Here is a 12,306-nt window from a genome sequence, read left to right on the forward strand (position 1 = left end):
GTACTAGGTCTAATTTTCCAACATGACAGGAAACTCTGTTAAGCTGATAATTGCGGCTCCAATTTCATTTAACTCACTCATGTCAACAGTTGTGTTTTGTTTTGAGGGAAGGAGCAGCTTTTCTCTCCCATCACTGCGGCCATAAACGGCTCCTCTTAATTAGAGATGCGTATAATTAACGATCAAATGGCTCAACCAATTTTATCCATGAGCTTAAAGTACATGTAGTCAAAACTGTGATAGTTGAGAGACGTCATATCCGCCAATGAAGACCACTGATTGTGAAACTACATTTATATTTTAATTGTACGGGGAATAGTTTCTGTCGCTGGGCTAAATTTTTAGCAGCTTCTGGACTATTTGATTTTCTCTGAATAAAGATTAAATTCTCCACTGGGACACACGTTTTCTAATAATGTTTTTTTTTCTTTTTTCTTATCCCAGGCCGGTTTGTCAACACACAGACCTGCGCATCATCGCAGGTTTCAAAGAAAACCGTAGTAGTATTTCTGAAACAGTTATATATATTTACCCATAAATTAATCTACGAAATACCGGGAACCAATTTCAAGTAATGTTTCATAATTAATTTGTGAGCAATGGAACATTGTAATATTTCAATGCGCATTTATGTACAGGGGAGAAACGCTTTTTTGGCAGTTTTATACCCAATTTGAGTAGTGTAATGAGTGATGGACTGAGTATTGCATTACTTGAGAGCATCTCGGCGCTGACTGGTGACACAGGCGGAGGCGGAGAGTCCACATCTTGAAATAATCTCGCCACCCGGGGCTACTCGGGTTAAAGGAGGAGGCGCAGCGCAATGTGGTAGAGATATTAGAGAAACCCGAGAGCCGTTCATCAGACAGCTCATTTACTGAAGCACTGAGGTTTTTACGCGCAGTCCGAGTGCAGCTAAAGTGGCCTGAGAGCCTGCGTGTCCGCTGGAGATATACGGCTCAACATGTGAGATGTGCGTCTAATTGAATCACGTTTAAGCGCCATTCTGACCCGTGTTGGGGCTGCGCTGCCAAACGAGGGAAAAAATCAATGATTTTTTAAAAATTAAAGATAGCAAAAAATGTTAATTTTTCTTTCAGGCCAGGCAAAAATCTGTTATCACAATGCAGAATAAAAAAAAACACTGTTTACTGTGGAAAAACAATTATTTTACGTTAAAAACAGGTTATGAAAACAACTAATTCCAACTAATTGGTAAGGAAAAACATAAGGAAAAACGTGTCCAGATATTTTAAAGCATAAATCATTTTATGTGTAAGATACAAAAGAACTGGATTATTAAAAAAAACAAAACTCTATAGGCTAAAATGGTGAAATAATTTTACGTGTTTAAATAAAATCCAGGTGATCTTGTGATTACTATTGCCCGGATCAGAATATTCAAAGTGGTTTCTGAGAAAAGATAAAGAAACGCCGTCTTTGCTCTAACTGCAGCAGTGCTGTGCAGAATTCATTTACTAATGGATCGGTTTAGTGTTTCACCCCGCAGAAAACGCAGCAGTCAGTGCGGTGCCCGTCTAATCCCTGAAATATACATGCGAGCCACAGGCTGCATCGAACAGTTAGTCACAAAAATGATGCAAAATGATTCTGAGAGCAGCAATATCTTTCCAATATAGTATAATATAGTTCTCTTGTGCATTTTTAAATGGGTGCACACGCATCCAGGTGCTCCGAGGATCCTTTTCCTATTTTAATTAAATGTAAAGAAACACCCGCACATGCAAACATAGAAGGGGCAGAAGGAGAGCGAGAGAGAGAGGCAGAGAAAGGGGGGGGGGGGGGGGGGTTCTCATATAAATGTGCGTTAAAACACGCCTGAACTTGACTATAGGAACCAATTAAATTATAGACCTATCACCCCATAAAATAAACGGCCTGGGTAATTAGGCCCATACAACAAAACATTCAGTCTGTATACAATTAAGTCGGCGGTGGGGGCCAATTATGGTCCACTGATTGTATATACAACACCAGTTAGGCCTAGTGGATCAAGATTTAATTTTTTTAGTTTTCTAGGTTTGGTCACAACGCCGTGTTAATGTATTGTTTTATAGTCTGCCGTGTTTAGAGGCACATTTCCCGGTTTTAAAAACGAGTAAACTACTGAAATGGAAAGTTCTGAAATGTTGGTTTTAGACTCCGCTGATCGGTTGACGGTCCCCACGCTTCTGTGGGGACCATCTGCAGATGTTTTCTTAAAACATGTTAATAAAGCGTTTTAAGTAGTTTGTAATAATTGATTAATGCTCATGTGGAGCCCTGCTCGCTCGGAGCGTTAGGAGGACTGTGGGGGCGGGAGGTGGGAGCGCTCCTATTTCAGCCCCTGACGCACTGCCTCTGGGGAGGAAACGGAGCTGCAAACTCAGTCCTGCTCTCCTCTACACGGTGCAGGGCAGAGGGAGAGCCAATCACCGAAACGCACAGCCTCCCTTTAAGCCTGACATATCTCCAACAGGAACAAATTGTCCCAACAATCAACATCCCAAAACTGCTGCGCGCATCAGGGGCCGGAGCGGAGCGGATCTGCTATAGGCCCGTGCTCCTCGGACGGATTGCGCCGGATTGCAACACGGCAAGACCTTAAAATAACCAGCTTCTCTTTTTTTGGGATATTTACGTTTGGGACGGCGGAGAGTTCTCAGACATCATGTCCATTTTGCCGTCCTTCGGGTTCACGCAGGAGCAAGTGGCGTGCGTTTGCGAGGTGTTGCAACAGGGAGGAAACTTGGAGAGACTCGGGCGCTTCCTGTGGTCTCTGCCCGCTTGCGACCACCTCCACAAGAACGAAAGTGTCCTAAAAGCCAAGGCGGTGGTGGCCTTTCACCGAGGGAATTTCAGAGAGCTCTACAAGATCCTGGAAAGCCACCAGTTTTCTCCCCACAACCACCCGAAGCTGCAGCAGCTCTGGCTGAAAGCGCACTACGTGGAGGCGGAGAAGCTGCGCGGCCGGCCGCTCGGAGCTGTCGGGAAGTACCGCGTTAGGAGGAAATTCCCCCTGCCACGCACGATATGGGACGGAGAGGAGACCAGCTACTGCTTCAAGGAGAAATCCAGAGGTGTTCTGAGGGAGTGGTACACACACAACCCGTATCCATCCCCGCGCGAAAAGAGAGAGCTGGCCGAGGCCACAGGACTGACCACCACGCAGGTCAGCAACTGGTTCAAAAACAGACGGCAGCGAGACAGAGCCGCAGAGGCCAAGGAGAGGTACGTTCCACCGGCACAGCCCCGGGCACGCGTGCTTTCAGAGAGAAAATGTGCTCCTATTTGGTGGATACACAAGAAGAAATCATTGACGTATGGAAGACATATTATTGATAGTTACAGATTCGACCATAGGAAAAGGGGAATCTTGGTAAATGCTTTATTTTCGTGCAGATCGTATTCTGAATGATTTGGGCTTTTTAAAAAGAAAGAAAGAAAAAATAAGTCCCCTTAAGTGTTTTGGTGAACAAAAAAGTGAAAAAAGAAAGGATACAAGAAACAGTGATGTTAGACGTGTTTCAACCTGAAGGAACAGAGAAAACTACGCCTAGGCCCGCATGAAGCAGGAGATTCTCAAATGATGATAATCTGGCAGGGTTTTGTGTGTTTTTTTTTTAGATTTCTCAGTTTATTTTAGTCATTCAAACGAGGAAGAACGTCTGAAACATTTAAACATTTGAACTCTTAGGAGTGCTAAAGCCGAAAATGTCACAACACGCCTTTATTATGCTTTAGTAAGAAGACATTTTCAGTTTAAGCATTAAATATTAAAAAAAAAACCTCCACTAAACCCGCCATGAGTCTAAACTGTCTCTTTCGTCCTAAACAGGCAGATGAAATGTTTAAAGTTCTAATGGTTCCCCCTTGCTGTCATTTCCAGAGAGAACAGTGAAAACAGCAACGCAGGCGGAAACAAACAGAACCAGCTGTCCCCGCTGGACGGAGGAAAGTCTCTCATGTCCAGCTCGGAGGACGAGTTTTCCCCACCGCAGAGCCCCGACCAGAACTCAGCGCTTTTGCTCCAGGGTAACATGAGCCACCCCGGGGCCTCCGCTTACTCCATGTCCGGTTTGGGTGCCCCACAGCCGGTGCACAGCATGCACGGACACCCGCACCAGCTGCAGGACTCCTTGTTAGGACCTCTAACCTCCAGTCTTGTGGATTTGGGCTCTTAAAGAGGGCGGCGTGTCCCACTTGCATCCCCCACCTTCTTTCAAAAAAGACTAATAAGTATATCAGACTGAATAAATGTATGAAATAACACTGTAGCGTCCCTTAGAGACTGACTGTCTGTCGTTAAATTTGGTTAGAACTAAAACTCTTTGCGCTTAACCTGTACACCCCTGATCTCCCGAACTTGGAAACACGAAAAGAGGACCTAAACGGAACACTTAGGCTTCCCGGACTGCCCACTGCTTAATTTATAATATTTTGTTGAGGAAAAATAATTATAGGAAAATCCTGGAAACTAAGAAGCAGCGTTTTAATTAGAGTCACTATAAATTAGTTTCCAATAAAACAAAAATGATGCATCGGTCTCTGTGGTCTTTGTGGCGCTACAAGATAGAAAAAAAGCGTGTTTAAATGAATGCGTAAATAATGGGACTATTTTTAAAATGCTGGTAAATAATATGAATGTGGTCTGAAAGAGTAGAGTGCCTTTGTGTTGCAGAGATGAGGCGTTAAAAATGACAAGTCCAAGGCAAATTTAATTATAAAAACCTGAGTCAACATCAGCAGCTGTCTGTCGCTCTGTCTGTCCGTCCGTCCGTGTGTGTGTGTGTGTGTGTGTGTGTGTGTGTGTGTGTGTGTGTGTGTGTGTGTGTGTGTAAACAGCTCTACCTTTCTTTCAGTATCCAGTCTGTTCCACACACACGCGTGTGGAGGTTTTCTCCCCCCTCCTCTTCCTCTGCGGATCATTGATTTTGTTGTTGCCATATTTTCTTTGCTCGCTCCCAGAGTTTGCTCTCTTGGTTCCGGGTCACAGGAAAGAGCCTCAACACTTCACTTTTATTGATATCCTGACAAAATATATTTTTAAAAAAAAATCAGTTTAGATGCCCTCGAACCCAATTATGCAGCTGCTGGACAAATGGTAAAAAAAAGAAGTTAAATCCTAATTAACGTCGGCATCCCAACATCGACATCAACCACGACACTAATACTAATAGTAGTAATAATAATAATTCTGCCCCCTCTCTCTCTCCTCGGGCGCATGTCAGGGTAAACTGTGTGGAGCAGGGAGCGCTCGGGATTTCCTGACTTTAATCTGAAACATTCGCTGCCAGCTTTACTGGTTGATTGCGGGGATTGTGGGGCTCCAGGGCGGCAGTGGGACCTTGAGTTATTCTGGGAGCCCGAGGCCTCCCTCTCAGAGCCCCTCAGGTCTACTAAAAACACCGGCGCTGCGCTCCCCATCCATCAGCCGAAGACGACTTCCATATGGCGGGTTTGAGTGATGCGTCTGTCTGGATGTCCTCAGTGGACCTTCAGTCAATCAGTGCTTCTCTTTTATTTGACCTTTTTTTTTTTAATATGTAAAGTGTGAAACTCTTGTGGAAGATGCATCGAAGTCAGGATTTAGTTCAATAAGAGGTTAAAAAAAAGAGTCTAATTTATAAAATAGATTTTAGATTTTTTTCCCAACAGGGCATGTTAAATAATATTGCACTATGAAAACAGAACAAAAATATAGCCTGGTGAAAAAATAGTCCCTCTCAGGGATGAGTACAAGGAGCATAAAGTAAATAGAGTGAACACACAAATAAACTTGGTTTCAAGGCCAGGAAAATGTTGGTTTCCAATCTTAATTAAATCAAATTAAATCCTAAAGTTATCTCTCAGTCAAATTAGATGTTTACTGTCAGGCTGGTTAGGAAAAAAGGCTGAAGGACAGTTTGCCAGCAACCGCTTCACATTAAAACCGCGTTTTAATGGCACCGAATGTGCTTCGTTTGCTCAGATTTGATTTACTGAGCAAACAAACTTTCAGCGGATTTTATTTGAAATGTTTTTCAAATCCCGAAACATGCGACATCCCATGCTGCTGTGGTCTGGAGCTATATGCCCAGGAAAAGTGGAGGCGGAAACACAGAATTAAATATCTGAATTAAGCAGAAAATTGCTCCAATAAGTAGAGAACATGAGTTCACTGTGCTGCTGCCAGGGTGCAGGTTTAAACTGCGGGGTTACTAAAAACGTCAGAACAAGATGGTGAAGAAAGGTGGACAAGCCACAGTACAGAGCAAATGTATTGCTGGAAGCATAAATGACTGAAGTATGCATTAAAAATGACGTAGATTTGCTCTTATTGTTCATGATGCAGCGTCTAACCAACATGTGAACGGCCTCCACAGGCAGCAGAGGTCCTAGAGGTCGGGATTTATCAGGTTGGCCACCAGCCCTTGCTCTTCAGTTTTGGCACATGGGGCGGAGAAATATTCACAAATTAGCAAACAGGTGATCACAAAGCCACCAAAGTGACTCCTCATACCTGTTAATCTAACGACAACATGAGCAACAAGGGCACAGACGCAGCGAGGATTAAAGCGGCTGAGTGCCACATGGCAGCGGCTGCACGTCAGAGTCACCTTCAGGATGTGCAAGAGACTAAAATCAATCCGGCACGGAAACGCTCCCAGTGCCTCTAATCAAGCTCCAATCCGTCACTTCCCAATCCGGAGGGACAGAGACCGCGCTCGTAAATCTACCCGCACTACCGGGGGCTGCGTCTTCCCTCCCGCCAGGAGTGCAACAAGTGGCGTCCGGGCCTGCTGAGCAGATGACAAAGGCTGGAGGTAACGTCAGCCCGGAGCGCGGCGGTGCCAGGAACAACAGATGCTGACGGCAAACAGAACGTGAGTCATCACAAGGGCATTTGGTTTGACAGAGGCCTAAGTAGCAGTGGCTCTGAATCAACAGCAGGAAGGGCCCTGACGTGCACAAATAAACACGCATAGTGGCCTGCGCCATCGTCTGGTTCTATGTTTGCTCTGGCATCAGAGCCGGTCTGCGTCTTTTATTAAAAAAAAAAAAAGTCAAAAGTTGAGAGGCTCCCTCTCCTCTGAGGGCCTGCAGGTAGCTTTACTCCACATGGGAGCCCGCGTGTCAGCCGGGCCCAGGTATCCATAACTGCAGGCTGTGTGTGTGTGTGTGTGTGTGGAGAGGTGGGGGGAGGCGGCGGGTGATGAGGGACAAAAGGATCTTTTCAGGTCTGCCATGGAGGGGCAGGACCGTGGAGGTGGGGGGTGGTGGGGGGCAGAGGGATTTTCTTACCAATGATGCATGGATCTGACAATGTTCCTGCCTGGACATAGCCAGAGGCATGTGTGTGTGTGTGTGTGTGTGTGTGTGTGTGTGTGTGTGTGTGTGTGTACATTACGTACAAATTCAATAGCTTCTAACAATGTCAACTTAATTTTCTTTCAAAAAATAAATAAACGCTAATTTAAGAGCAAAAATCCAACCCTGTGATACTGTCGGGACGCTGTGAACGCCTTTGAGGCTCGAGGGCGCCTGCGCGTCCATTTGTAATTTTGTGTTAAGTCGTAGAGATGAAAGGACAAAAAAAAAATGGAATCATAGTCAAGGAGCCACGGAGGGAGCGCGCACGCGCTTCGGCTCGGACTCCCGAATGTGGGGAGCGTCTTGTTCAACAGGAAGCTCCCATGTGACAGAGCTGAAAGAAATATTTATCACTTTCCTCCGGCGGGGATGAGTGACGCATGACCCAGTGTTCCTGCACAGAGAGGAGGAGGCTCACAGTGGACCCCCCCCTGCAGCACGTCAGCGTCGTGTGCTTCACCTGATTAAAGAAGGGGGGGGGGGGGGGGGGGGGTTCAGAACTGGTGACAAACAGGTGAACGACAACATGTGCAGGGTTGTGGCTACACTCCCTCAGTTCAGTGCAGGTGTCGCATCTTTACCCTTAGCTGATGGCTGGGGTTATTGACTTCTAAAACCTGGATTCTTGTGCTGCTTCTGTACACAATAAACAAACACACAAATGCTCCATCAGTGTAAACACAGCCCCCCCCCCCCCCTCTTCCTGGCTGCTAATGGGCTGGAGAGGAGGGGCGTGCATGGCAGACACAACGGGAGGAAGTGCTATGGGATATAGGCTAATGAAATATACCTCACTCTCCAGGGCATCACCTCACCTATCCTGGGGAAATATATCAAGTAACTCAGCCCCCCCCCCCCCCAACAATACCATCCAGCTCTCGCGGTGCCGCAGAGCAGCGGGCCCCTGCAGCTGTGTGCACTTCAGTTGTTCGCTGAAGCCGGAGTGACAGCAGCCAGAATCCGAGCCGCTGCTCTGCTCCCTCAGCTTTTTGTTGTCACACTGCAGACGGGGATAAAATACGCTTCTTGGTTCCGTGCAGGCGGGAAAAAAAGAAAAATATTCAGGAAATGAAAGCTGTAACACGATCCTGTGTGTGCCAAGCGTCTCCCCGCGCAGGGACAAAAGGGCCAGAGGAAAGCTGCTGGGTCTATTTTGGCCTTCATCTGATGTGAAAACCAGGGAAAGGACGAGAGAAAAGGCCTAAGACTGAAATGATTCTGAGTTATTAGGTTGCAGTTGGGGATGAAGTGTAATATTAGTGGCTGAGGGAGCAGCAGTGATGAACCGGAGCCCCTCGTCCCACAGATATTCATGCACCAAGCAAAATAAACTTCCACTTCTGGCCCCAGTTTTCCAGCAGAGGGAAAAGGCCTCCGTGGCTCGGCGCTCGCGGATCAGTCGACATCCCCCAAAAGAAGGGCAGGGAGATAAAGAGGTCAAAGCGGGCAGATTCAAACTTGCTTTACACACTCGATCGAAGAGGGGAGAGGTCACACATCAATATCATCCTTCTGAAAACTGTGGCTAATGGAGAAGAGACAGAAAAGGATCCACTGGTCCTCCCGCTGCCGACTCCTGGATTTGCAGCATGGTGTTGGCGGCTGGGGGGTAATTACCACGCTGTCTCTGAGTTACCACCACACCAGAGTGCCCCCAGCTTTGGAATGTCAGCTAAGCTCTGTTATTAGACACGCGGCTGCTGTACATCCACCACCCACCCACCCACCTACCTACCTACCTACCTACCTACCTACCTACCTACCTACCTACCTACCTACCTACCTACCTACCTACCCACCTACCTACCTACCTACCTACCTAGCCACCTACCTAGCCACCTACCTAGCCACCTACCTACCTACCTACCTACCTACCTACCTACCTACCTACCTAGAAAGATATAATTAGATTTCACAGTTTCCTGGTGATGGAGATATTTGAAGTTACGTTCATTTGAAGACAGGAATATTTTTTGGAAAATGGGCCATGACCTTGGTTATGTTGATTTTTGTTTTATAACTGTACCTAATGATAGCAACATTAATCTAGCATTAAACAAAAATTCAAAGAATTAAGCTCAAATTAGAAAGAATGTGATGAAACATCAAATCAAAGTATGACTTACAATTAAATGGTTATATGATATAACACAATGGTGTCTTGGGTAAAACTCTTGGATTATTGGAAACATTTGATTTTAGGAAAAACTGGACAGAACAGGAAAACGATCCTTTGCACTCCTTCACTTTCTAATTCAAATAAAGTCAAAGGTGTCAGATGAGGCCGAGCAGGTAAATGGGCAGTGTCACCAGCAGCAGGGTGATTGGAACTTTCTGCAGCTACAGGAGTTCAGCGTGAAGGACAGACGGGGAGTGCCTCTCTGACTCGGAGTTTGGCAGGTTTATAACCCAAGAGCACGTCTGAGAACGGCTCAAGGTGCTGAACTCAAACTTGGCGACAGCTGCAGAAACTGGAAACCAGTGAGTTTAAATATAGACCCCTAAAATCCCAACTGGTGCACTCGCCTTCCCAAGACACTTTTTACACATCCATTTTCACACCATCGACTTAGTCATTTGAGCAGAGGACCAAATTTAACGGAATGTTGTTTGTATACATGGCACAATAACACTTAATAAAGCACACATATATTCATTTTAACAGTTGTTTGTTGTAATGAGATTTAATTTGCCTAGTTAAAAGAGAGGTGGCAAATGATACGTGCATCATTGTCTACTGAGTGATAAGATAAGTGAACAAACAACAGATGAAATATTTATTTAACTGATGTTTCATTTAAACAAGTCAAACCCGCAACCGAACGGTGGATTTTATTCAAATCTGGAACTTTTGCACCATCTGGCGGTCAAAACTGACAATTACCTCAAAATTAACGTATGACGGTATAAACAATTTTAGTTGATTTTTGTAGATTATCAAAAATTAAAACCTACTATGGGTTAATTTTTATATAAAGTGTTTTGCTTTGGGTGGGTTACATTTGTAGTTGAGATATAAAGTAGAAATACTAATTCTTTTATTTGTTTTAAACAGATTGCTACTGCTGTATATTGATCTTTGTCTCCACTCTGTGGTCAAACTGCGGTACAACACAAACAAAACGAGCTATTCTCGGGAATATTTTTATTATTTTAAGCTACCTTTAGATCCCAAGAGCTTCCCAAGATCGTCCGATAAAATGACTACAAATCTAGTGCTCAAGTACTATATAATATTGTACACAGCAGTAGAGGCACAAGTGTCCAATATATAAACATCATTCACTCATTTAAATGTTTTCTTCAGTGTAGAGTCTCCAGAAGGTCCCAACAATCCTCCAGCATTGGTGGGTTTAATTCTGTTTTGGGCAAGTTTCTCATTTGCGCATTGAACGTCTATCAGGGTACAATGCACGTTGCCTTTCGAAGGGTGAGATATCCTGTCACAACATCAGTGGGGAGAAGACGAATGTAGGAGAACTCCTCGGAAGAAGTGAAGCGTAGCTTTGTCTGAGGATCTGTGTAGTTTGCCTAAGGAAACAGAACAATATTCAGTATGTGGTTGTTTCGCAAAATACATTCATTTTGTTTTAATGCACAATTACCATTAGTCCAGAGATGTCGGAATATTTTTTGGATGGCTTCAGTGATGGTGGGGCATCAATACTGTAGTCTGAGCACAAATAATACATTTTAAAACAGAAATAGACATTTGTTTTTCACACAGTTCTCAGAAGTACTAAAGGCAGCTACACAGGTGTGGGAGACTTTTGAATAAACTCACAATTAGGATCACTCAGCTTCCATGGTAAAGTTCGCTCCAAAGCCAGAATCTGTTTAAGATTTTTCCACGTTCTGTTCTTTTTCCCAGCTGCTGCTCCACCGATCCCAGAATGCTATCGAGAGTGAAGGAGAAGAATAGAGACAGCACATTTGGAGTAAGCCAGGAGACAGGAATACACCACACACATCACCACAGCCTGTCACCATGAATGCTGGGTCCTTGAAGGGCGGAGGTTTTGCTGTCGACTCTGTGTTGACAGTCGGACCACTGTCAGCTGCTCCCTCAGCCACCGACTCCACCACTGTTATCTAGTCGAACATGAAAGATAACATCAGTTCAGGCAGACAGGCACAAACTATGTTCCAGTCATTAATGTCATTATTTGAGTGGGATTATGTAAAGACTCTAAACAAGATAAATAAGACTGCAATGAACACAGAATATACGATTTAGTTTCCGATGTTGCATTAAAAGTGACAAAAAGGATATAAATGAGGATGTACTATATAGACACCTGAAAATATCAGCCAACACAACAGAAGTTATTTCCCGTGTAGATTACATCTAGTGCACTGGCCATAAAAGAAAATTAAAAATAAATAAAAGAGGCGAGGCTTGCTGCTAATAACGAGCATAAAGAGAGGTCAGGTTACCTGTTGTTGCGCTGTGGATGATATCGTTGGTCTCTTCTTCTTGTTGCCAGCGCCGGTACTCTGCGGGGCAGCAACCACCGTCAGATTAACGGTACCTGGGCGTTTTTTCCCCCGCACAGCTGCAGCGCTGGCTGCTACCGCTGGTGCCTTAATTGTTATCGGAATCTGAGAAGCCATTTTATAGATTGATGTTCCCAGAATTTGGTTTGAATGCAAGAGAAGCTTGCGGCGGCTAGTATTTAACATTCGCCTTCCATTACCAAGAATGTAAACATGGCGTAACCCGGATATAAAAGATTTCACTTCCGGATTACCGACGCCAGCCAAACGATAAATCGGTTTCATTTGAACTAATATTAAACGTTCAGTAATTTAACGTGTGATTTATACATACATTTAACTTTTAAAATTAATTATTCAGATTTCAATTGATTTTTGGATTTTAGATGATTCTGCTGCAGCTACTGTTGCTAATACTGTTACCACTACATTTACGACTAATATTATATATTGGAC

At 44.5% G+C, this 12,306-nt stretch overlaps 2 protein-coding genes across 2 annotated transcripts; one reads left to right on the forward strand and one right to left on the reverse strand.

Annotated features, from left to right (window-relative positions):
* The first annotated feature begins 2,268 nt into the window (after positions 1-2,268).
* LOC101070801 (homeobox protein six1b) lies at positions 2,269-4,544 on the forward strand. Its single transcript, XM_003962473.3, has 2 exons — positions 2,269-3,231; positions 3,890-4,544. The coding sequence occupies exons 1-2, from the start codon at positions 2,672-2,674 to the stop codon at positions 4,182-4,184; spliced, it is 855 nt and encodes a 284-aa protein (XP_003962522.1). The 5' UTR covers positions 2,269-2,671; the 3' UTR covers positions 4,185-4,544.
* A 5,825-nt stretch (positions 4,545-10,369) lies between these two features.
* On the reverse strand, positions 10,370-12,085 carry ino80c (INO80 complex subunit C). Its single transcript, XM_003962670.3, has 5 exons — positions 11,791-12,085; positions 11,341-11,445; positions 11,138-11,249; positions 10,959-11,026; positions 10,370-10,884 (listed from the first exon to the last, which is right to left on the reverse strand). The coding sequence occupies exons 1-5, from the start codon at positions 12,034-12,036 to the stop codon at positions 10,753-10,755; spliced, it is 663 nt and encodes a 220-aa protein (XP_003962719.2). The 5' UTR covers positions 12,037-12,085; the 3' UTR covers positions 10,370-10,752.
* Positions 12,086-12,306: the final 221 nt, after the last annotated feature.

Source organism: Takifugu rubripes, chromosome 2 (assembly GCF_901000725.2).
Source record: "Takifugu rubripes chromosome 2, fTakRub1.2, whole genome shotgun sequence".
NCBI classification, from domain to species: Eukaryota; Metazoa; Chordata; class Actinopteri; order Tetraodontiformes; family Tetraodontidae; genus Takifugu; species Takifugu rubripes.